At 34.8% G+C, this 27,401-nt stretch overlaps 1 protein-coding gene, 1 long non-coding RNA gene and 2 pseudogenes across 2 annotated transcripts; all 4 read left to right on the top strand.

The window, feature by feature from the left end:
- The first annotated feature begins 11,192 nt into the window (after positions 1–11,192).
- On the top strand, positions 11,193–12,812 carry LOC149257996 (COBRA-like protein 1; annotated as a pseudogene).
- Positions 12,813–12,880: 68 nt separating this feature from the next.
- On the top strand, positions 12,881–17,401 carry LOC149257997 (protein MOTHER of FT and TFL1-like). Its single transcript, XM_089395791.1, has 5 exons — positions 12,881–13,081; positions 13,194–13,255; positions 15,454–15,522; positions 15,748–15,883; positions 17,267–17,401. Exons 1-5 carry the CDS (start codon positions 12,881–12,883, stop codon positions 17,399–17,401), a joined length of 603 nt encoding a protein of 200 aa, XP_089251917.1.
- Positions 17,402–18,558: 1,157 nt separating this feature from the next.
- LOC149257998 (uncharacterized) lies at positions 18,559–19,362 on the top strand. Its single transcript, XR_016245995.1, has 3 exons — positions 18,559–18,691; positions 18,781–18,858; positions 18,966–19,362. It is a non-coding gene; the product is annotated as an uncharacterized LOC149257998 (long non-coding RNA).
- Positions 19,363–20,293: 931 nt separating this feature from the next.
- Positions 20,294–20,913, top strand: LOC149257999 (protein DMR6-LIKE OXYGENASE 1 pseudogene; annotated as a pseudogene).
- The last annotated feature ends 6,488 nt before the right edge of the window (positions 20,914–27,401 follow it).

Below are 27,401 nucleotides of genomic sequence, written 5' to 3' on the forward strand. Positions count from 1 at the left end.
TATTATAGTATATCATTAAAAAATGTAAAAGTAAGGGGTACCATTCCTACAAAATGGAGGTTCTCCTATTCAATTGGATGTGGCTAAGTGGGGACAAGTGTCTATATGTGAGGGCCTGGAGGGTAATTAGAGACTCATAAGGGTAGTAGGAACTCTTGGAAGCCACACGGTCTGGGAAATACATGGTCGACCAATTTGGTCACCCTGGAGGTAGTGGTATCGCCCGATTGACTGTTAGTGAAAAGAAGGGGGTGCATTAATTGAGTGCGGGGCAAATGGGGCATATGAGATTATTGGTTAGAGGTTGTTATGGTTTGGTACCTTGGCCTTATTTGTATCTCGTTGTGGAGATGTACCTGGCTTTAGCAAGCATTACCATCATGGAGTAATGTCCCTAACTCGACGGTGATTGAAAGCTAAGAGAGCACGAGTAACATGGTATATGGTTGGATGGTATGTCTAAGTCATATAGCTAGTCAACGAATTTCATAGATAAGTGCTTGAAACTTGTCATCTACATGTTTTATGTATTATCTATCATGTTATTTTACTATCTTGTCATTCTATATGTTTGTATATTGTGATTATGGTATCAAAGTCAGAAGCGGTGGCATTGCCTCAGTTGGGATACTAGGGGGTGTTACACAAGGCATTATTCTTATTGTATCTCTTTGATAATTCTTTTTCCTTTTTGGTAGGTAAGCACCCACGGGGGATTAGAACCAGTGACCTATCACAAGGAGTGTCTTAACAGTGCACCCATTCACCGTCAATCGAAAGCCCCATGGGCAATCTCTTTGACAAATCAATATATATATATATATATATATATATATATATATATATATATATATATATATATATATATATATATATATATATATATATATATATATATATATATATTCTTCCTCCCCCCTCCATCACCATGCCACCTAGTTACCCATCCCACTTGATTCCCTTACCCTTGAACCCTCCCACACCGACAAGATAAGGAAAAAAAAACTCTCTGATTTATTAACCTTTTAGCATCTATTAAATAATTAAATTGTATAAATAAAAAATAAAATAATTATACATGAAAACTTAGAAATATTATTATACCCGAAAGCATTGTATGTTTTCTTTTTCCCATTTTTAAATAACAATGTGAAAAATATTACATAGAATTAGATTTTTTTTCTATCTTAAAAGATAATGCCAAACATGTCAACAACTCAAAATAATTTAATAGCATATATGATCAACATCATTACCAACTAATTTAATAGCATATATGAATTGGTACTTATACAAGTTGATGGGGAAGCATCCTCTTTGAAAGGAGACAACTTTCCCCTCGAAAATCGCTCAAAATGTGGATTTGGTCCCCAACAATAGGAATCTTCATTAAATTTTGAGTTTTGGCTTCTCCTGTAGCAAGGAACACATCCCTAGATTTTCTCAATCCTGAGATTTAGTGGAGCTCCAAAGTTTGTTCAATAATTTCATAACATCCTATTCATTTATTTTTCCATCAAAGCAAGACCCTAAATTCTCTCATTCTAAAGAACTTCAGAATTTACTCAATAATCTCTCAATATTCTGCAAAATAAATAATATTAAGCACATAATAAGAAATTATCTCTAAATATTTTAAATCTTGTTTAGTTGTCCTTGAATGTTGGCTTATTCATGCTAAGAGTTGTGTTGGACCTCTTTGGAGCTCTATTTTTTGTGTCTAGCTAGTGCTTGAGTGCTAGTGCTTGAGCACCAATGCTTTGTTCGTGGTGTTATGTATCTTGGTCAAACATAGTTTGATTTTCATTTGCATTATGAGACAAGCCCCATGCAACGTCAGTGCATGAGGAGAAGAAGGGGAGGATGGGGAGGATGAGGCCCCTAGGACCATAATCGAGCCCACAGTAAGCCCAAGAGGTTGATGAGTCATTTCACTTGTATGTTCCTCTTGATATTTGGAGTAAATTTCAAAACCTTGAGACCATGGCATCTAGAGAAAGAAATTTCTTCTCATATTTAGAGCTAGTGGAGGAATGTGGGCAGTGGATTTCGGATACTAGCCAGGCTGAAAATAGTAGTATCTTTTCATTATTTATTTATTCGAAAATGAAAACCTTGATAGGAAGTATTCTTATGGAAAAATAGGATGATAGGTATAATGTTTTTGGTAGCCTTCATGATGTGAAAATAGAATAGCAGAACTTGTGGTTCTATGTGGAGAGGATGGATACTTTCCTTCCTCAAAATGAGTGTCATATTCTATGCACTGGCACAACGTTTGAGCCTCTAGGATCTAGTGTGAGAGATGAGACAAGTGTCACTTCTTCTTATTCATAATTGTTAAATGTTGGTTGATATCACTTCTTGTGATTCATAATTGTTAAATGTTGGTTGATATCACTTCTTTGATTCATAATTGTTAAATGTTGGTTGATATCACTTCTTTGATTCATAATTATCAAATGTTGGTTGATAGTTTTTTGTGGTATGATGACTCCATAGACACTGTAGTGCAGATGTTACAATTTTTTCAATTTTAGAGTAATAACTCTATTGGCAGATGTTCAAATTATATAGTTTCCCAATAGGTAGGTTGCTCTATAACTCTATTAGGAGATGAATAAAATTATATAGTTTCCCATTCGTAAAGTTGCTCTAAAAACCATGTACGAATACTTTGATTTTGTTAAGCTATACAATCTTACTTTATATATATATATATAATAAACACCATTATCAATTAATTATTTTGTGTGATTAAATATTAACTTTCAAACGGTATCCAACTCTGGATCATTGTACAATTTTTTTAGTTTGAAAAAGTAAAACATGTTATATGAAATCAAACTTTTTCATTCTTAAAAGACAATCTAAAACATATTAGATAAAGGTAGACTTTTTTTATTTTTGAATGTGGAAGGAAATACGCAACTGACCATATCCTCCCGATATAGATATGTATATATATTCACAAAATATACATATACAAAAATGGGTTGGGAATAGCTACAAATCAATTATGTTGTTTCGTTGTGGTCGATCAGCTGCTATGAATCACGGAACTGCTGCAATATGCTGTGTGGTCAACACCTGCGCTCCATAATCGGCGGTCATAACATGTCTTAGTGGTTCGCATAGGTAAAACCCTCGTGACTCTACTCCATTAATTAAATATCCCGAGAGACGATAAAAGGGGGAATTACCTCATAGTTTTACACAGTAAATATATGCAAACGAATACAAAAGGGATGAAAAGAGGAGTGGAAATGCAGGGAAAAGATAGGCCAATTTGGTGCCCAACAGCAGCTAGAGAAAGACATTTCTTCTCAGATTCAGAGCTAGTGGTGGAATGTGGGCAGTGTATTTCGGACACTAGCCACACTTAAAAGAGTAGTATTTTTTCATTAGTTCTTATTGGAAAAAGGAAACCTTGATAGGAAGTATTCTTATGGAAAAACGAGATGATAGGTACAATGTTTTTGCTAGCCTTGATGATGTGAAAAGAGAATAGTGGAACTTGTGGTTCTATGTGGAGAGGATGGACACTTTCATTGCTCAAATTGAGTGTCATATTCCATGCACTAGCACAACGTCTACCCCTCTAGGATCTAGTGCGAGAGATTGAACACGTGTCACATCTTCTGATTCATAATTGTTAAATGTTGGTTGGTATCACTTCTTATGATTCATAATTGTTATATGTTGGTTGATATAACTTCTTTTGATTCATAATTGTTAAATTTTGGTTGATAGTCTTTTGTGGTATGATGACTCCATAAACACTCCAATGCAGATTTTACAATTTTTGTAGTTTTAGAGAACAAACTCTATTCACAGATGGTCAAAATTATATAGTTTCCCAATAGGCAGGTTTCTCTATAACTCTATTGGCAAATGGGCAAAATTATATAATTTCCCATTCGGCATATTTCTCTATAACTCTATTAGGAGATGGGAAAAACTATATAGTTTCGCATTCAATAAATTGCTCTAAAAAATACTAGTAATGGTAGTAGATAGTAGAACTATGCACCGAAACTTTGATTTTGTTAAGCAATAGAATCTTACTCTTTATATATATATATATTGAACACCATTATCAATTAATTATTTTTTGTGATTAAATATTAACTTCCAAACTGTATCAAACTCCCGATCACTGTACAACTTTTTTAGTTTGAAAAAGTAAAACATGTTATATGAAAGCAGACTTTTTCATTCTTAAAAGACAATCTAAAACAAACTCCGGATCATTGTACAATTTTTTTAGTTTGAAAAAGTAAAACACGTTATATGAAACCAAACATTTTCATTTTTAAAAGACAATCTAAAACAAATTAGATAAAGGTAGACATTTTCTATTTTTGAATGTCGAAAGAAAATACGCAACTGACCATATCCTCCCGACAGACATATATATATATATTTCACAAAACATAACTATAGACTCTAGACTCTAACTAACCATAACTCTGACACAGTCGTATGCGGCAGAGGGGATTCGGTGGGTGGACCTGCAACACCGGGTCATTTACCATAGTTATAAAAGGGAGCAACGCTCTCCATTCATAATCAAATTTAGTCCATCTCTATTTATTTTCGAATAGAAGAAAAGAAAAATAGTGAGTTACAGCCATGGAATCCTTTCCGGCGTTAGCAGTTGCAGTACTAGTGATCTTATCATACGCGAATAGTATTGTTATTGTGCGTGCAAGTGATCCAGATCCTTTACAAGACATTTGCGTTGCTAATATGCAAAGAAATGGTAATGTTTCCATGTTGTAATTACATGTCCAAAGTGTCACACAAATAGGTATCGTCAAGATCAATTATCCAAGAAGGGTCCTTATAAAGTATTACGACACATTCCACTAAATCCAAGGTTTGAGAGAATGTTCAAATGCAAGGAGTTGGCAAACTATATGGATCATCATGCACAAGGGAGTAGCCAAGATGGTGTCATGCATATGGTTGCGGATAGTAAATATTGGAAAGATATTGAGGTAAAATGGCCACATTTCATAAATGAGCCAAGGAATGCAAGAATTTCTCTAGCAATGGATGGCGTAAATCCTTTTGGAGATCTTAGAACAACGTATTCTGTTTGGCCAGTGTTAATTATAAACAAAAATCTCCCCCCTTTGATGGCAATGAAAAAGGAACATGCAATGTTAATTCTTATCATACCAGGTACTAGAACATGTGAATGCAATGTTTTCTTGAAGATTATATAAAAATATTTCAATTCAGTTAATCCTAATAAATAACTCTTTGTTCACTTAGGGAAATATCAGGTAAAGGATATGGATGTATACATGGAGCCCCTCATTGATGAGATTCGTGAATTATTGGATGGTGTAAATATGTTTGATGTATCAAGACCTATCAATTATAGAAACTTCCTATTTCATGCGATTCTTATCTGGACAATTCATGATGCCCCGGGGCTCTCTATTTGTTGTGGTAATATAATATAAATTACATTTATAATTATAATTATTATGTTCATTTTAGCATTTACTAAATATGGGTTCCAATCTTATTTTAGGACTACAAACAAAGGGGAAACATGGTTGTCCATCATGTGGGCCAAAATTGTTGCATAGGCAGTCAAGGGATCTCAATAAAACTGTCTATGATGAGTATCGACAATTCTTACCACAAAATTATTGCTATCGAGTGCGTGATAAACATATGTTGAATGGAAAGGAAGTGGAAATGAGGAAGCCAATAAAGATGAACCCTGCTAGGTGGAAAGCGATGTATGACAAAAAAGAAGGGACAGGCTTTCCCCTAGGAATGAAAAGACTCTCTATTTTCTACAAATTAGAATATTATGAGAGCTTGCCAATAGCCCACCTATTTGATACTATGCACATCGGGAAAAATGTGGCAGAGTGCTTGTGGAAACATCTAAATGGAAATAACATTGAAGCACAAATAAAGTTAAGAAAGGACCTTCGAGTTTCCAATATCATGCCGAACATGTGGTTGCACGAAGAAAACTCATATGTTCATGCTCCATGGACATTTACATCAAATGAGAAATAAAACATCATTTCTACTATGAAAAGCATAAGATTTCCTTTTGGCTTTGGTGCAACATTAAAAAACTTATTCACAAGAGATGGATCAGAGTTCTCAGGCCTAAAAACACATGATTGGCACAATTGGATAAAGGTAATGTTGTCACATGTTATATTTGTTGGAAACATAATTATAAAATTGTATATCCTAGTGATAATATCAGTTCATGCATATTTTAACATGGTTATTTGTTAATAGACATGCTAGTATAGTGATGAAATTAGTTCATGCATATTTGAACATGGTTATTTTTTAATGGTCATGCAGTATGTGTTGCCTGCAGCAATACCAAGTACTTTTGACCACAAAGTCACTTTGACTATTTACAAATTATGTAAATATCTGAGGTATTTTTCAATCCATCATGCATACTCTTCCATTACTCTTATCATTTGAAGTGAAACATTGGTTATGCCTTTATATGAGTTTCTACTTTTAGTTTAGAATAAATAACAAGTCTTTACTGTAATACTTGTAGGTGGGTCTCATCTAAAGAGATACATCAGGATGACTTGAAGTATTGGAAGAGGAATGTTTCACTTTTGATGTGTGATATTCAAATTTGCTTCCCTCCAAGCTTCTTTAATTCTCAAGAGCACTACCTTGCACACCTAGTAGAAGAGATTGAACAGCGTGGTCCTATTCATATTTGAACAATGTGGCTCGTGGAGAGATATATGAAGGTCTTGAAACAATTTGTGAGGCAAAAGGCTCGACCAGAAGGGTCCATAGTTGAGGGGTACATGTTTTTCTAGGCCATGGTTCATTTGAGTGAGTACTTACCTCAATTGCATCTTCAAGCTCCGTGATTATGGAATTATAACCAATCTCAATCATTTGAAGGAGAAAAATTAGAGGGAGAAGGGACTTCAAATAGGATAAAAGGTATAAAAAAATGTTAGGAGTTAATTTGTATCTTAGGTTTTATATTACATGGCTTTAAATAATTATTAATTCATTGAACGAAAAAAAATTTCATTGTAGATGCGAAGGAGTGGGAGGCATTACATTTGTATGTTGCATACAATTCTGACTTTATGTTGGAATGGATGGAGAAGTACGCTGAAAAAAAAAAGATATTAGAAGATGAAAATGCATGGGCCAATATATATAATAGACATGGTCAAAACACCACTCGAGGATTGCCTGCAAGCCATAAAAGAAAGTGGCTAGAGAGATGTTTGTGGAATTGGCTAAAGGCCAATATTGAACACGAGGCAACAAAAGGGAATAATAGAGTAACACAACAACAATTGAATTTCATTAAAGGATCCATAAATGGGGAGGTGATATATATTAATAGGTTGCATATATTTAAGAAATTTTTTGTTAGATTTCATATCCTTGGAGGACATTATCAAGCTTGATTTTATGTCTCTCAAGAAAGTTATTTTTCGTGTTGAATGGTACAAGCTTATTGAAGTGGGACAAGAAAAAACTATCTTGCTCCATGATAATGGATTCCACATGATCAATACATCTAGGTTTCAAGCCACTTCTGAACCTTATGTGTTTCCAAGTCAATGTGACCAAAATTTTCTCATTCCAAATTTAGAACAACCTGGTTGGTCATTTGTGATTGATTATGATCCAAGAGGACGAAGAGTAACATTTGTTCAAGATGTAGAGGACCATGATTTAATTGAAGATGTAGAAGTCCCCACTGAAGACATAGATGGCCAAGATGGAGATGATGAAGAATTTATTGTCAATGATGCATATCACCAAGATGAAGACCAAGATGAGTTTATTGAAGTTTCTGAAGGACATGAGCAACCACATGGGCATCAAATCCATGAGGATGATGAATTCATTGATTTTAATTTATCTGTAGTTGAAGGTGATGAAGACTATGAAAATGATGGTATTAATTTATTTGTGGATTTAGGGTCTATTAATGATGGGGTATATATGCCATTAGATGAGGATATTTCATCCGAGAATGACATTTTATGAACACTATGTATACTTTAAGATAGTTTTAAGGATTCACTACAATATAATTTTTTTTTACAAGTTAGACATAGGAGTTTTTAATTGTAATGAACATTAAGTAATTTGAATGTTTAATGTTTTACTTGTGAGGATGACATTTTTCGATCACTATGTTTAATTTAAGATGGTTATAAGGATTCACTGCAATATATTTTTTCTTTACAAGTTAAGTATTGAGTTTTTAATTGTAATGAACATCAAGTAATTTGAACATTTAAGGTTTTACTTGAAAGACATATATATTTGGTGTTACCGATTCTATTTTCTTATCGGTTTTTTGATCAAGGTTTTCTTATTTTTATGTTATTATATGATTTCTTAAGAATGTACCCATGGGTGTTACTGATGCTACTATGCAGGATTCAATGATATTCACTACTTTTATGGAAATGTTAACAAATGCACGAGGGAAAGACGCTGCTATGATGATGCATGAGGTAAGCTTGAATATTGTCTTTTATATGTTCAATTATCTTATATTCCTTATTATATTATGCTAATTTATGTTTGTGGAATGCAGGCAATCACTAAAGTCATTCCAACCCCTATAACACCTTATAATACATCTAAGGTAATGATAGTGGTAAAACTTGATCAATATTTTTGTGCATTTAGTTAACTTATTTCACTATATATATATTTATTAATATTTGTGTTTTTACTAAGCGTGCATTTTGTTGGCATGTAGGATTCATTTATGCCCCTCAATACAACCAATGTTGGCATGCAAGGATCATTAATGCCCCCATATACATCTAATGTTATGCAAAATGTAAGATTCAACCATTTATTTGTGTGAGTTTGATTATGTTATTTGTTGAGAAATCTAGGGCATATATTTAATAAAGATTTTGCACAACGACTCCATGATTTATGAGGTGTTACGAAGAACTACATCATGCCTTCAAATGGATCACCCCATCCGTTTTTTTCTTCTTGTACATACAATACTATTTTAACAAGTAACCCAAGCAATATATTATTCCAAAACATGATGTCAAGTTACTTTTCTAGGGTTTTTATGTCATCAAGAGGCCTTTTTAGGGTTTCTTAAATTCAAAACTTAGATCATACTCTTTTCCCTTTATGTCATTCTAGAGTTTATACCATGCCCTAGAAATCAAATCATAGGGAACAAATACTTAAGATTAAGGTTTCTAAATACTAGAGTATTTCTTAAAATATAAACCCATAAATTCAACCCTACTACATCTTATGATGGACCCTTTAAAAGAAAATTAGTATACTTACCTCATGGACACCTATCTATACTGATTAGTATTTAGTAAACAACACTACATGGTAAACAGTAGAGGCCCCTTCATAAAAACCACTTACAACCATTACTCCCCTCCGCTAACAGCTTGTGGTTTCAACATACAGCTGTTACAACTCAAGGAGGATAGGAAGCTGTAAATCCATGTGGTCAACCAGAAATAACCCAGCTTATTCATCGTGATCCTGAAAGGTGTGCAAGTTTTTAGCTAATCCGACATCAAGATGTTGACAACTGTAAGGTTGGAGGGCCATTGCTGCTCAAATTCATCAATGTAGATATGTTGATGAGGGTATGACCAGAGATTACTTATATTGAAGAATGTGAAGGGATTCAAGGGAGAAATGGTGACCAAATCTTCCATAATGTTGGGTCTTGAAGAATCTGATAAAGAGATAAAGCAAACAATGAACGACACATGTGCTATGGGTGTTGATATCCTTACAATGGAATAGTATTTGCAGCCCATGGCTTTCAAAGAATGAAATTTGATTAGTATTGTTGATACAGGCTCTGGAAAAACAATGGCATATCCTTTACCTACTATTTTTCATGTTAATATGCAACCGTATCTAGCTTTAGATTCTGAACCCTGAATGCGAGCATTCTTGCATTCATAGTCGCTGCATTATTATTTGTGGAAGCTTACGCACACCTTTCATGAAGAAAAGATTATGGTGCTCTTACTATTGAGGAAGCTAACTCCACGACAATGTCCTAATTGTTTTGATTGACATCGCTGATTCTTTGGGTGATAGTCAACAATTTGGATGAATTTCCTGGCGATAGATTAGAATCTGGATAAATATGATGCCAAAAAGAAACTGCTTTGATCACATTGTAGCTAAACTCCAATTCATGTGTAAATCACACCAATTTTGGATCGAGGATTGTGAAAGCAAGTTTACTATGGAATAGTTTCTGGTGTTGAATCATTAGGTCTCAAAAGATACAGGCTTGTAATATTGGTTAATAGGTGCCTCAATTTCCACTATTCTGGACCCGTAGCACTCAAAGGAAGACATAAATCATGCCAATAATATTGTGGCCAATAACACTGGACAGGTGAGGAAAATCACACAAGTATAAACTAGTAATGTCAATAGAGAAGGGGTTAAAATATGTAGAGTGCCCCAATCCAGATCCACCACATCTATTCAGCTACCACAGCTTTATCACACAGATCTTGTATATACAGCATGAAAGGGTATTCAGATTTATTTACGAAAAATAGAAATCAATCTTAGATGCCTTATAAAGTATTGATTTGGCCGTAGATTCAATGTGTGCAAGGTCAAGTTGCAGATTGGGTATGGGCATATTTTAGAGCCCAGTTTTGATACAGAGACAACAACTCTGAGTGAAAATAAGGAAAATGCATTTTTGATTTGAAGTGTGACTGCTTTTTCCATTCTTTTATGTCACTCTTGAAGATATTTTTACTTCTTTTTCCAATTCTTTTATGTCACTCTTGGCCTCAAAGTTAATCGTTTCTTTGGATATTTTTACTGCTTTTTCCCATTCTTTTATGTCACTCTTGGCCTCAGAGTTAATAGTTTCTTTAGTCTGCCAGTTGTTGTTGCTGTTCTTCTTCCCTGGATTTTGGCAAGCACTATTCTTCTCCACTTTCACTACTCTGTTTGAATAATGAAGCAACCAACCATTACAGGCCTGCAGGTTTATACACTTCAGTTATTGGTTCTTCATCATAAACTAATGTTTTCTCCATTCCCATTCCCATTGCATTTGTGGAGCTGTAGCTAGTCAGAAGGGTTGTTGAACTCTTCCTCTGGGGTTTCTGCCTGATTCATTAATTAATAATATCAAAGGCATCATGGAGAGAAGAGAGTTAAAGTCTTCAGAGGGAAGAAGTTGCATGCAGAATTTCCATATGTTGATCAGGAATGCAGCTGGGTTTCTCTTAGCATTAACTATCTTGGCTATTGCATTTTCACCTGCAGGTGATGTTTCAATTCAGGGGTTAAATTTTGCCGTTTGTTTTCTATAACACACCAAGATTTATAATATAAACTTATTTTTACCATAAAATTTGGAAAAAATTTAAGTTTTAAGATCAATTTCCATTCTTAAACTTGTCCATCCTTATCAAGGATATGAATACAATATTAACTTAAAATTTATCGACATTGTGTGCTTTACAGGTGCTTATGATCCACTGGATCCAAATAGTAACATAACGATCAAATGGGATATTGTGTCTTGGACTGCAGATGGATATGTTGCAAGTAATGCCCTTTCATCAACTAGGTATTGAATTACAATTCCCTTTCCTCATTTTCCTGAAATAGATGTTGAGCTTTTCTGAATTTCATTCCTAGTAGCCTACAAGTTAAATTCTCAAAGCTTGACATGATGACAAATTTGGAAAACCTTCAAGTCAGGTAGAGCTTATTTTGATATTGATGAAAATTTCTGATAAATTGTGTTGTATTGATTGGTATGTTCGATATTTTGAGTAAATCCTTCACTCATTTTTAATTAGCTTTATGTCCCTGAAATTAAGTAAGTATTCACTAGAAACATTGGTACAATTTACTAAACATTCCCTGAAAATCTTCATGCTAGAAATTATTTTACTCTTTGCTGAGTCTAATGAGCTTCCCTTTGTAGGTGGCCATGACCATGCACAATTTTCAGTAGTACCGCCATATACCAAGCCCCCCAGGATGGACTTTGGGTTGGCACTGGGCAAAAAAGGAGGTCATCTGGGCTGTGGTTGGTGGCCAGACAACAGAGCAAGGAGATTGCTCCAAATGGAAAGCAGGTGTTCCACACTGTTGCAAGAAGGACCCCACCGTTGTTGATCTCTTACCAGGTGTGCCTTACAATCAGCAATTTACTAATTGCTGCAAAGGTGGAGCATTGGCATCTTGGGCTCAGGATCCTCCAAATTCCATCGCATCCTTCCAAGTTAGTGTGGGCAATTCAGGGACCACTAACAAAACTGTCAAATTGCCAAAGAATTTCACTTTGAAGGCTCCAGGACCAAGTTATACTTGTGGCCCTGCTAAGATTGTTAAACCCAGCCTATTCTTTAGTCCAATTCGCCACAGAACCACTCAAGTTCTGAGTAATACACTATTATAATCCCTCATAATTTATATATTTGTGAATGTCATGTCTTTCACTCTGAGCTAGCTAAGTCTTATATTTGAATTTCCCTTGTCCTTGTGCAGTGACATGGAATGTAACATGCATATATTCTCAGTTCCTGGCTCAGAAAAGTTCAACATGCTGTGTCTCCTTATCATCGTTCTATAATGATACTATAACACCATGCCCTACTTGTGCCTGCGCTTGCCGGAAAAACATAACTCAACCTGCTTGTATTGAGTATGATTCTTATTCCCTTGCAAATTCATTCAATTTATTTACATGCCATAAGACACCTCCGCTACATTCGCCACTTAACTTGAATCGACTTCGACCGTGAATTTGAAGGAGGTGAGAAAGGAGAAGGAAGGAAATTAGAAAGCAAAATTGGGATTCATCTTTGCTGCAATGGCTCGTTCAACAGATCCCCTGGTAGTAGGAAGAGTGATAGGCGATGTTATTGAAATGTTCGTGCCTTCAATGGACATGGCTGTCTACTATGGATCCAAGCAGGTCACCAATGGCTGCGAGATCAAGCCCACTGCTACTGTTGACTGCCCCAATGTGCAAATAGCGGGTCGACACTTCGACGAGAGTCTCTATACTCTGGTACCCATTTCATCAATAATTTAATTCCAGCACCTCTGGTTTCATAAAATGAGTATTTACATATAAATTTGTTATGGGTCTTCTATGAATGCATGCATTTACATTTGATCAGGTAATGACAGACCCAGATGCTCCTAGTCCAAGCGAACCCAACATGCGGGAATGGGTTCACTGGTATAATAAATTCCTTTCCTTCTCCTTTCTTCAATTTATACAAACATGCAGGAACGGCTTCACTGGTATAATAAATTCCTACCCTTCTGCTCTCTTCAATTTATACAGAAAATACACTAAAAAGACAATACACTGCAAAAAATTGAAAGAGATACACTCTAATGGTAATAATATTTGGTTATTATTACCAGGCCTGATATGCACATCGAGGTTGCAGAGTTCATATCTCCAGTTTTAGTATTCTAATATGCATGCTTGAGCTTCACAGCCTCTGCAATCTTATCAAAGTTTCTAGTGCATATTAGACTAGATAGGTCTGATTTTATTTGGTAGTGCTCACATTCAATTATAACTTGATGGTGTCTAAACAATGGCACCGGTTTAGATCGTGTTGTGACATTGTCCATATTCAATGAACTCACTGCCTTTTTCCATATTCAATGTACTCAGTGCTGCCACAAAATGGCACATATATAGAAGCTGAGTCATTCCCATCCTCACATAGAGTTGCCAGCACTTCCTCTTCCTCCTTTTGCATTTGTACTATCACCACTTCATTGCATATTTGCCACACCATACTATTTAGTATTTTTATATGGGCCAATACACTGTCCTAGTCATCCCCAGCTGTATAATGCACAGTTGTACTGTTGTAACACTAACATAGGCACCAGAAGCTATGCTACTACAAAGGATTAAAAGTAAAGTAGGATGCTAATACCTTAATGTCTTTGCATGTCAAACACTATGTAATAAATATTCAAGTTTGCACATGGAGTTCATAGGTTCAAGGGTAAAACATTGAGATTTGTGGCCAGCCCTAATAGATTCAAGGTTGTTTGCTTCTGGACTGTAACACTATCTAAGAAACATTTTGTTTGCTCATTGAGTCTGTTGATTCAAATTTAAAATCAATATTATCTAATAAAGAGTTTCTTTTCAGCAAGAGCTAATAGATTCAAGGTTAAAACATTCAGGTCTGCAACTAGAGTTAATAACTTAATAGATCCATCTCCAAGGTTAAGACATCTTTTTTTTTGGCCTGGGAAACACTATCTAATAAATATTCAGTTCGAAATAATAGTCTTTGGACAATCAAGTATTATTTAATAAATATTTTGAGTATTTTCAAAAACCTAGTGATCATATATTCACTTTTAAAACATCAAAATAACAGTTTTTGTCTTGTCAAAATACCATATAATTGGTACTAGAGAATAATAGATTCAAATTTTTGAATATGAGGTTTGCACACAGTTATTATTTTATTCTAGTTAACCAAAATAGATCTGGTGAAAATGGATCTATTATTTATGGTAGTTCTTTAAATTTGGTATGTCAGTGAACTTTGCACCCAGCTTAAAAATAGATTGATAAAGATGGATATAATGCTGGTTGGTATTGGTAATGGGAGTTTATTCATAGTTTTTCTTATAATTTGGTATCTCTTTGAGGTTCGCTGCTGGTTGATGGATAGATCGTAGTTCAGTTGGATCTACTCTAATTTTCATTTCGCTTTAATACATCATGGATGGCTTTAATACATCATGGATTTTTGTGGACTTTAATGGTTAAGAAAATTCTATCATAGTGTATTAGGTTAAGATGGTTTATTTAATTATTTTCTCCTGTCTTTTGGTTAAGTCGATATATTCTTTGAGATTAAGATGCTTTTTAATAGGTTTGATGAAGATTAATGTATTCTAGTTTACTAGGTTAATATTTTTTGTTTTAGTAATTTTTTTGTTCTCATCATCTTAAAGATAACATGAAGTTAAGATGAATCATTTTAGGTCTAAACTTTTTTGGTTTAAGGTTTAGTTAAGATTAGTCTCTTCTAGCTTGTGAGGTTAATTTGTTTTGTTTTACTTTTTTAGTTTTTTTAATTGTTTTACTTTTTTAGTTGTTTTTACCTAAGGTGATAAACTCCTAAACCGAGATCTTTTGTCAGTTTTTTTAAATACTGACTTTTAAGCATTGAGGTGTGATATTTTCGAGGTTTAGATAGATTTATACTATCTTTAGGTTAGACTAAATGGAACTGATATTCTTACGGATTAGATAGATTTGTACATTCTTATGTTAGATTAAATGGAACTATGTTGTATTCTACTAGGTTATTTACAGTTGTTTTAAGATAATGGTCAATAAGTTGAATAAATAATAATTTTTGTTTTTGTATTGGTGATCCCACTCAGGATAGTGACTGATATTCCTGGATCCACAGATGCAGCTCAAGGCCAGCTAGCCTTTTCACTTGGTGGACTGTGTGGATTACATAGTACTTGGCCTTCGTTCCTTCTATTTTTTACAGTTCAAAATGTTGTTTAATTTCATTATTTTATCTCAGTGGTTGAGTTTACAAGTTTTTGCAGGGCATGAAATAGATATGCTGTGATTTGTGACATGATGTACTTTCTATCCCATTAACTATTTTGGTCATCTTTTTTTTCGCATGCTTTGTAATACTAAGTACTTTTCCTGTCTATCAGCGGAAATCATGAAGTTCGATGGGTGCAAAGGAGTATGCTTCTGGATACCCTTGCAAAAGAATTGGCTCTAGGAACGATCAGATTTAATGCTAAAGTTGTTTCCATTCAACAGTCTACAGATTCTTCTTTAACTATAGTAAAACTGGGAGATGGAACGCTTATCAAAGCTAAGGTAGCATCTTAAATCCAAACTTCTGACTCCCATTTGAAGTAGTAAAACTTGGGCGTAATTCTGACAAATTACCTGACAGTTACACTACAATAAGCCTTCTGAAGTTGAAGCTGAATAATTACATATCCTTGGAATGTAACAATGTAACAGAGTACTGAGCCCCTCTAGAGACATCCTTCTATAGACTTTGATTCTCAAATGATATTTGAGGCATCCCTGTTCTCCTATGTTTTTTACCTGTTTTCTATGGAATGGCGATGAGAACAGGAATGCCACAAATATCATTTGATGCATCTCTAGTTTTGTGGGAACGGCTCATTGGATGTCGCTGGGAAATCCCCTACATGAAGGGACCATTCTTAGGATATTCCTAGCAAGAAAGGCACTAGTCTGCCATTACTGAAATTTGGTTCTATGTTGGAGCCATTGGTGAAATTCATTTGCTTGCCAATTCTTGCTGGAAGATAGAGTCATAAACCTTTGGCCCATTACAATGTCAACCTGCAAAGACAATTAAAGCATTGGATAAAGATGCACCCTTTATACTACAACAAACCTTTCATAGGTTGTTTGAGACAAATAAAATGCAAGCTGAGTTGAGTTCACTGTTATATATCCATAACTAGAAGTTCCTCCTCAACTGTACATTGTATATATTATAGCCACTAACATAATGATGGAATTATCTGGTGGGAAGCCTTCATTAACTGAATTACATTATGTTATATGGAATTGTCTTGATTTACTATCGAGTACTCACATGTCTGTTTAAGGTTAAAAAATTAGTAAACTGCATTCAAATGCATGCTAGTCACATTATTTTCTGCTGGACAATTATATTGCAGATAAGTAGGCATTGCGTTGTTGGACAATTGTTCAACTTATGAATAATTACAGGTAACCAAAAAATTTGGTTTCTCTGGTAGAGAACTATTTAGCAGAAAATGAAAATAGCTTGCTAGTCTTTGCTTTCAGCTAGGACTAACATCCTTTGAGTTTTCTTCGATCTTCAAGACAAACTATTTCCACTGTTAAAACTTAAATAGTTATAAGGTAGAGGGTAGGCAATATTTAGCTGGCCAGAAGCCAAGACTACTTTATGTAACCCAAAGTATAATCGTGAACAACTATAGCTTGTATTGAAACACTTGCATATAGGCAATGAAGCACATAAAGTTCCATCGTAAGTTTCACATGTACATAATCAAAATGTTTGCTATTAAATAATTTAAGAATCAATACACATTTTAGCCTAGGAGACCATGACCATATACAATGATGAGAATAGAAAAATTATTTCCCAACTTAATATTCAACCTCAGTTTGATTTTCTTGTTTATAATCCAGGAAACCATGGTAAGAAGGCCTGTAGATCCGGAGGAGGAGCTCAGAATGATGGCTCAAGAAGTCCGTGATTATGTGGAAGTTGTTCTGAATAGTCTTGTTGCAAATGTTCCCAAAGTAAGACATCCATGTGGATGAGCACACAATACAACCATACAGAATCTCAGTGTTTATTCAGTCCATGATACTTGAATTGATGATTTGATGATTTGCAAGCTGTGGTGCTTTGTCAAGTTGAGAAAGCCAAGGATGAAATGCTGACCCAACTTTATACCTCAGTCAAGTAAGGTTTAATGAAAAAATGTGGTTAAGGTACGTCAATAATTAGTTTGATTATTTTCCCATTTCTGTATTTTTCCAAACTGATTTTGATTTTCACTTGAAATCAGGTCTCTTGGGACTTTACGAAAGTAGTGTTTTTTGTCATCCTCTATAGGTGTAGTAAACACCTATTGATTGGAGCACCGTACACTTGAGCTTTTGGGATGCCTTTTCAACTTTTTGTTTAGAAAGGTCCTACATGGATTTAAACTTGGATCGATCCCAAGAGAACTTTTGACTTATCAATTCTATATTCCCGTGTTGATATGTACATAGTGTGGGCTCAGTAGCAACACCTTTTAACCTCAATATCAATGAAAATGGAGCAACTATGAGCCCTTTTTTGGTTCCTTTTTATCAGCACTCTATTTTACTAGTTTATGTCTCTTTATTTTGAATTTTAATTTAATTTAATTTTGAATTTATAGACAGACTGTGTTATTGGTTGTTTTGATCAATACTGGTTTGCTTTTCCTGCTTCTGTTGGCATTTTCCTCGTTGAATTGGCGAGGGTTCTATATTTTTCCACTTATATTTATTTGAATTTTAATTTAGTTTAATTTTGAATTTATAGACAGGCTCTGTTATTGGTTGTTTTGATCAATACTAGTTTGCTTTTCCTATTTCTGTTGGCATTTTCCTGATTGAATTAGCGAGGGTTCCGTGTTTTTCCACTTCTATTTATTTGTTTCCTTCTTATTTATTGATTTGGATTTTGTTTGTTGCAGTATTCATGGGCAATGTGAAGTTATCATGTTTGATATTACTGCACGATTGACTTACAAGAATGTCCCAACGTGGCACAAAGATCTTTGCAGGTATCTCTTTTGCAGAGGGGTTGGATCTCTAAGTAGAAATGAAGGTTCCTTAATTGTGTGGTGGCACAACTGCCTGAACCGATTAGCTAAATATCTTTGTGAATTTCAGGGTGTGTGAGAACATTCCTATTGTTCTTTGTGGAAACAAGGTTTATGTGAAGAATAGGCAAGTGAAAGCTAAGAAAGTTACTTTTCATAGAAAGTAGAATGTTCAGTACTATGAGATATCTACAAAAAGTAACTACAACTTTGAGAAGCCATTCCTGTACTTGGCACGGAAGCTCTCAGGGTGAGCCTTTAATCTAGTTTTTGATGCTCCCTAACATGAATGTTATATTAAAAAATTTGCATTGATTCTATAATGGGTTATTTTTATAGGGATCCAAACCTTCATTTTGTGGAGTCACCTGCTCTTGCTCCTCCTGAGGTTCAGATAGACCTTGCAACCCAGCAGCAGTAAGTAGAATGTTATTTTCTTATTATTTTTTGTTAACTTTTATTGAAATAATTTGTTCCATTTCTAAAAGATTGAAACTTTGGCTTACAATCTTTTATGTTGTCAGGTATGAGGCAGAACTTGTAGCAGTTGCGGCCCAACCCCTTCCAGATGACGATGATGATGCTTTTGAATAGCTTTGTTAAGATGCTTTTGCATATTTAGGGATTGGTGGATTCAATTAGTTTTGTATCATTGGAGTTTGCTCTTGAGTTCCAACATTTAATTCTGATTTGTATTTGGGGCTTAGAATAGCATTATCGCATCTCTCTATATGTGATTTGGGTACTATGTAGATGTTTTCATCGGTGGAGTTGGCTAAGCTATCTTAGTTCAACTCCATTACAGAGCTATTTTTATATGCTAAGACAGTTTTTTCCGTTATATACTCTTGCACATTTTGCACAAGAACTTTTTGTACTCTTCAAATATTTCAAGAATGCTCAAGTGCCTTTCGTTGTGTACTCTTGGGGGAAATGCTAGTTGCGATGATTGTTGCTTGTAATATATTATGGCTTGTTAAAACTTTCTATGAAAATTCTAGCTATGTCTGAGGATTTATTTTAACTTTGAAATTGGTTTACATAAAGCTTGTACAATGAACAGCTTACCTGCTAGACTATCAGAATAAATGATATTATAAAGTAAGCGCTAATACCTTGTATACAGTCCAAAGCCTCCCTTTGCAATATTTTTTTCATCCGGGACACTTTCTGTTGCAACTGTCAATGTTTCCATGGTAAAAACAATTGGTTGACCCTACGTATAGCCTCTGTTTCCATTCGGGGCTCTACAAATTGCAATTTCTGCAATGCGAACTTGAAATTTCTAACTTTCATTAGAAGTCGTGCAACATCCGTATGGAAAAAAGATTGTATTCGCAATAACATCAAGAAGAAAGAAAGATGCATGTCCTCCAAAATGGATCTTCACACTGAGACAAATGCTAATGGTGTTGAGAAACTATTGTGCAATGGAATAAACAATGTTGAGGTGCAGAACAAATATATTTTGCATCCCCAGGAGCAACCCAACATGTCTTAGGTATCTTTCTGCGAGAGCATTCCACTGGTGGATCTGAAACACCTGGATGGCCCTAGCAGAACCACTGTCATACAACAAATCCAACGTGCATGTCAGGAGGATGGCTTTTTCCAGGTACAACCTTCAATCTCCAATGTCCCAAGTTATGATTTTTTTTTGCGCAAGGGATTGGATTCATGAGGTTTTGAATTTTGAATCTCATAATATCTCTAAATAGACTTCCAAAATCTCAATTATGAACTTTAATTCTTAAAAAAATTTCGGTTCAAATTCAGTATTAATATGGTTGAAGCTGCATGATATGATCAGATAGTGAACCACGGGGTACCAGAGAGGGTGATGAAAAATATGATGGGAATCGCCAAAGAATTCTTCGAAATGCCGATGGAAGATCGTGCATGCCTCTATTCAGAGGATCCAAAGCGACTGGCTCAGCTTGCTACAAGCTTCAATAGTCACAAAGATGAAGTCCTTAACTGGAGGGACTATCTGAGACACCCTTGTTTTCCATTACATGAAGTCATTGACTCTTGGCCTAAAAAACCTGTAGCCTATAGGTAGCCATTAAACCTTGTGTCAATCGTTAAAGCATCAATCATAACTCGTTTGGCTTAATATAATATTGAAGCTTTTGTTACAGGGAAATTGCAGGCAAGTACGTTGTGGAGGTGAGGGCGCTGTGTTTAAGGCTGCTGGCTCCAATTTCTGAAGCTCTAGGACTCCATTCTGATTACTTGAATAATATTTTTGGGGAACACCGACAGTGGTTAATTGTAAATTACTATCCACCATGCCCAAACCCAGATGTTACCCTTGCTTTAAGAAGCCATCCAGACATAGGTGGCATCATTGTTCTAATGCAAGGCGATGTCAACGGTTTGCAAGTACTTAGAAAAGGGAAGTGGGTTGTTGTAGAACCCATTGCTAATGCCTTTGTTATCAAACATAATAAGCGAGTCTTCCTTGGTTAAAATCAAAATAATTCACGGGCTACATAAGAAACTTCACAAGATTTTGATAAGTGATCAGTTAAATAATATTTGTGATGAGTTTGTTCAGAGTATTAATTTTCAACAATGATCAAAAATATTATGAAAAAGAAGTTAAAATAACTGGGAGGGCATAAAAACGTTCCATTACAGATCATTCAAGCGAAAGAATACTCACTCTATAACACTGTGTAATCCAGTTCTAGATATCATACTCACTCTATAATACTGCGTAATCCAGTAGAGCGATGAAGCTATATTTTTGATAACATGATTGAAGCATAAAACTAAGACATACATGCCACCAACGAAATTCCTAAAATCTTGTACAGTTGATAACTGTGGCTATCAAGCCTGCCTGGGTATTCTTGTGGGTATGTTGTCTGTTGAACACATAAAGGTATCGCCATTTCATTAATTGGGCTCTCGATTGATTTCTGCATAAAGATTCGCATTGTCTAAATCTAAAGTTGTTTACATTCAACAGTCTACAGATTCTTCTTTAACTATAGTAAAACTGGGATATGAAACGCTTATCAAAGCTAAGGTAGCATCTTAGATCCAAACTTCTAACTCCCATTTGAAGTAGTAAAACTTGGGCATAAATTTAGTAATGAATTGAATCCCCTCTTGCTAAACAAAGGTAATATTAATAACCCATATGCATTGGTTTCTATCAGACAGGAATTTCTGTGGTGGTTTCTCTCATACACGAGTACTATTTGTGAACTTTGAATGTGAAACTACTTTGAAAGAACATTCAAAATGATTTTATTTATTTTTTTTTAAATAATTTTTTATATTGTCTCTAGAGAGACAATACTTTGAATTATGATTTTATTTATTTATTTTTAAATAATTTTTTATATTGTCTCTAGAGAGACAATAGTTTGAATTATGGACATATTGTCTCTATAGAGACAATATGTTTTTAATCTCAGCTATTGTCTCTAAAAAGACAAAAATGTAATTGTCTCTAAAGAGACACAAATGAAGTTGTCTCTAGAGAGACAAATGAAATTGTCTCTAGAGAGACAAATCAAATTGTCTCTTAATAGACAATAATTCTTGTCCTTATAGAGACAATAATAATATGTGTTCTATATTGTCTTTATAGAGACAAATTTTTGAGACATTATATTTTGAGACACCCGCTTAGAGACAATATTTAAGACAATGCACAAGTTTCTTTTTGTCTTAAGTTAAGACAATTGACTCAAATATTGTCATAAATATTGTCTTAAAACCCCCCTACATGTAGTAGTGGCATCAAAATCCAACCCATATTACTTCAATTGATGAAGTATTTATACAATTTCCTCAAAATATCTTGATAAAAATATCAAGAGCTATTACAAATATCTAAAAACTATATTACAAAAATAGAACACAAATAAAGGTAACTAAAACTATTTGAAGAGTTCTAGTACTATCCTTGAGGATTCTTTTAATAAAGAAGAGAAATTCGAATTTGGTTGCAACTCATATTTGATGAGGTGGCCTCCAAGTCACTAACTGTCTTTGAACTTTTCCTCCCGAAATTCTGAAAAATAGGGTTATGTAATACCTTTGTGTCTCCCAAAACATAATAGATGTTAGAAACGTGAGAGACATTTTTGTAAATGATTATGTTAGCAACAAAAACCTATTTCATGTTTTGAAAATTTGTTCCCCCCTACTCGGAAACTGCATTTGAAAACCCTAGCTAAAATAAGGAAACTTCTGGAAAACATGCTTGCAAAGATTCATCCAAATATCCCAAACCATAACCTCTGTTAATCTGAGGAACAAAAACCTCCTCCAGTTTCCCAAGATTCATCTTTGTTTAGCCACCATATTCTCTGCAAAAAGGTGACTAAAACATGAAATTTCTCGAAAACATGCCTTCAAAGATGTAATTGTATCTCCAAAACCATAACAACTGATAGAAAACTGAGAGTGGGTTTTGTAAATGAGGATGTTATAAACAAAAACCTCTTTCCATTTTTGAAAATTCATTTTCGGTTGTTTGTAAACCATGTTTGAATTTACTTTATTACATCATTTAATCATGTTTAAATGCATGATTAACTAAATCAACCAGCTAATGAGACTTAAATTTACATTTTGAGGGGCATTTTACTCATGCAGACCCATTTATTATTTCTAAAGTACTAAAACCTATTATATCATCAAACTTAAATGATCAAAACTAATCATGTTACAACATTGGCTCCAATGGGCACTGCTTCCCCCTGTGCGATGCAGAGAACTATTAGACCAAATGCCTTTAGTGTTGGGCATAGAGTCATACCATAAAACCATCAACCACTAATTTTCCATCTTATGTCGAAATATAACGAATCTCCATGGATCAGTGTTTTCATTTGAATACTCTGCTACTGCACACTACACACTACAACCTACAACTGTGAAATGCAACCATATGCCTGCACTAATTCAGATACTCTTTCATACTGAAATCTGAAAACTGAAAATTTCTAAAGACTGAAAATATAAGTTGATCTATCATATACTCTTCAAATCACACCACTCATAAAAATCGAACACGTTGATATACTACATACTGAAACTCAAAATATCTATTTAATCCCCACACCTCTATCTAACTGAACTGAAAAAAATTACACTATTAGGTGTAATCAGCTTTCCAATGTAACCAAGTGCGAAGTGGATTTATTGACAAACCATGTTGTGAGGAGCTGAAAATCTGAAGAATATATACAATATGAACATAAAATCCCATGGAAAACCTATACTCATAGGTGTACTTTAAAAGTTGCATCCTTTGTAGACAATTTAAATTTTTGACCATGGCTGAGAGGGAGAGACATATACTACTGATTGAAAGTATCAATGAACCTTGCATAGCAGTAAAGGTAGCTGAAATTTCGAAACAGTCGGATTGATCACCCAGTGGAATCGCCATATGACAAAGTGGAGTCACCAAGCGAAAGAAATGCAACCAATAATAAATGTCTACTCCTTGTTCACCATAAAAGAATAGATCTAATTTTTATCATTCCCTCGAGAAATATATATTCGTTACTCCGCTCCCTGGCAAGGACGCCAGATTTTATACCTATTTCCCGTAGGCAGTCCTTGGATGCAAAAACTATGCCAGGAAACCAACTCAACTAGCCTTTAGGTTCAAGCTGGCCCTTGAAACAGAGGGGGCTCCATCAGTTGTTACGAGGCTTTGTTTAACGTTGTTCACCTGTCACTGAACAAAAGCCTTTGAAGCACAATGGCCAGATTTATGGTTTTATTGGAGATGGTTGGTGATCAATGACAATCCCTAATCATGATTAAAGGCCTCTCTCATAGGGTCCCTTCTGAAAGTGTCAGCTTCGAGCCTGACAGAATGATTTAGCTTTTTCAAGAATTATGGTAGAAGAATGTAAGGGGATTCCTAATAATTGAGCAGTCAGACTGACTACTTAACAACTAGGGAAATTTAGATGTGTGTAGAAGATTTCTACAGCCCAACAAAAACATATTCAAAGGTAACAGAAGGCCAAAGTGAAACTGATTCCAAGAGGAGCTATTTCAGACAAATAGTCTAATAAGCTAATCTCTTTCTAAAGGTTATGATTTTGCATGGAATTACAGGGAGATTAAGATTTAACCTACCTTACCCAAACCTTCCTACAATTTCTTTGAACATATGTAGAAACAAGTTATGAAAACACTAGAAAGACATACAAGAATTACAAAATTTTTTCATAACTGGAGTTGGAAGGCTTTCATTAGAATTCTATAAGAGAAGCTATTACATAGTTTAATAAAACTGAATATCTTGATAAAAATATTAAGAGTTATTACAAATATCAGAAAACTGTATTACAAAAATAGAACACAAATAAAGGTAACTGGAACTATTTTAAGAGTTATAGTACTATCCTTGAGGATTTTTTTGATAAAGAAGAGAAATTTAAATTTGATTGCAACTCATATTTGATCAGGTGGCCTCCAAGTCACTAACTGTCTTTGAGCTTTTTCCTCCCGAAATTCTGAAAAATAGGGTCCTGTAATACCTTTGTGTCTCCCAACATAATAGATGTTAGAAAACTGAGAGAAGTGTTTGTAAATGATGATGTTAGCAACAAAAACCCTTTGATTTTTTGAAAATTCGTTTCCCCCTACTTGGAAACTGCATTTGAAAACACTAACTATGAAAAGGAAAATTCTAGAAAACATGCCTGCAAAGATTCATCCGAATATCCCAAACCATAACCTCTGTTACAGAAAGGAGAGAGGTTTTTGTATAATAGAATTGTAGGAACAAAAAACTCCTCCAGGTTCCCAAGATTCATCTTTGTTTAGCCACCACACTCTCTGCAAAAAGGCAACTAAAACATGAAATTTCTGGAAAACATGCCTTCAAAGATGCATTTGTATCTCCTAAACCATAATAGTTGTTAGAAAGCTGAGAGTGGTTTTTGTACATGAGGATGTTATAAACAAAAACCACTTTCTTCTTTTTTAAATTCATTCTTAGTTATTTGTAAACCATGTTTGAATTTACTTTATTACATCATTTAATCATGTTTAAATGCATGATTAACTAAATCAACCAGCTAATGAGACTTAAATTTACATTTTGAAGGCATATTTTACTCTTGCAGACCCATTTATTATTTCTAAAGTACTAAAACCTATTATATAAGAAAATTTAAATTATCAAAACTAATCATGTTACAACAGCTGCTAGAACGGGCGAATTATTTTGCCTCTTCAATTTTGCTAGTGATCCTAAAAATTCGGTGGGAAACTTTTGACCATATTGTTTAAATAAAATGAAAAAAACATAAAAAAGGGGTGGTGGGCTGCCACCCCCAATGAAATTGTTATATGATATAGTCAAACAAGGTGGATGGGCCACCCAATGGCGGACCCACCCAACCAAATGGCACAACATGGCAGAATACAATGGGTTGACAGGGTTTGAACTCACGTCGACCAGTGGCCAGCCTGCCCAATGTGGCAGCCAAATCAAAACAAAACCAAACTAAACGTGCCTCTACCACAAAATTGTGTAAAACAGCAAAATCATTATGTAACCACAGGAAATTTCAAGTGAGGGCAGGGTTGGAACCACCGACCTCCCTTGCCCAACTTAACCCCGCCACCAATGGCCCAAGTGGCTTGTCTTTGTATTGTTTGTGAAAAAACACATATTTAAACCCAAACATTCATTCACCTGGGACAAAAGAGGCAAAAAAATTTCACAAGGCAAAAAATTTCATGCCCCTAGGAGCTAATTTGAATTGGTACTTATACAATTTGATGGGGAAGCATCCCCCTTGAAAGGAGGCATCTTTCCCCTCCAAAATCCCTCAAAATTTGGATCTAGTCCTCAACAATAGGAATCTTCTTTAAATACTGAGTTTTGATTTCTCTTGTAGCAGGGAATACATCCCTAGATTTTCTCAAACAATGGAGCTGCAAAATTTGTTCAATAATTGTATAATATCCTATTCATTTGTTGTTCCATCAAAGAAAGTTCTGAAATTCTCTCATTCTACGTATCTTCAAAATTCGCTCAATATTCTCTCAATATTCTACAAGTTAATTAATATTAGGCACATGATAAGCAATTATCTCTCAACCTTCCTAAGAACTTATTAAAGCTAAGAAAACAATATTAAGTGTAAAATGAGAGATTTAATATAGCCTTTATGTGCCTAGGAAAGGTTAGATGGGCTTTATTTTGCACCGAATTGGGAAGCCCATCACTAAGTTCCATTGAGGCCTGTGTGCTTGCTTATGTATAATTTTTTAGGCGAGTGGGCCATTGTATTGATACATTGTAAGACCAAAGTTCCCATGTGATTAGGCTACATAGACTATGTGGTAAAAGTTCAGTGAGCCTAGTATACATATTATGTAAATACAATGGGATTAACATAATACCACCATGGTTGTAGATCGAGGTACAAAAAGTGTATGGGGGGCTAGGACTCCATGATCATAAAAGTGCTTTGATACATTATAATATTATAGTATATCATGAAAAAATGTAAAAGTAAGGGGTACCATTCCTATAAAATGGAGGTTCTCCTATTCAATGGATGTGGTTAAGTGGGTACAAGTTTCTATATGTGAGGGCCTGGAGGGTAATTAGAGACTCATAAGGGTTGTAGGAACTCTTGGAAGCCACACGGTTCGGGAAATACATGGTCGACCAATTTGGTCACCCTGGAGTTAGTGGTATCGCCCGATTGACTGTTAGTGAAAATAAGGGGGTGCATTAATTGAGTGCGGGGCAAATGGGGCATATGAGATTATTGGTTAGAGGTTGTTATGGTTTGGTACCTTGGCCTTATTTGTATCTGGTTGTGGATATGTACCTGGCTTTAGCAGGCGTTAACATCATGGAGTAATTTCCCTAACTCGAGGGTGATTGAAAGCTAAGAGAGCACGAGTAACATGGTATATGGTTGGATGGTATGTCTAAGTCATATAGC

This window comes from Pinus tabuliformis, chromosome 6 (genome assembly GCF_031772625.1).
Source record: "Pinus tabuliformis cultivar Carrire ecotype Pingquan chromosome 6, CPIR1, whole genome shotgun sequence".
Lineage (NCBI taxonomy): Eukaryota > Viridiplantae > Streptophyta > Pinopsida > Pinales > Pinaceae > Pinus > Pinus tabuliformis.

Excerpts from the sequence above, each read along its gene's own strand:
- LOC149257997 (XM_089395791.1), top strand. The coding sequence starts at position 12,881 with ATGGCTCGTTCAACAGATCCCCTGGTAGTAGGAAGAGTGATAGGCGAT. Across the intron at positions 13,082-13,193 it reads ACGAGAGTCTCTATACTCTG|GTAATGACAGACCCAGATGC; the intron begins GTACCCATTTCA and ends ACATTTGATCAG. Across the intron at positions 13,256-15,453 it reads ATGCGGGAATGGGTTCACTG|GATAGTGACTGATATTCCTG; the intron begins GTATAATAAATT and ends GATCCCACTCAG.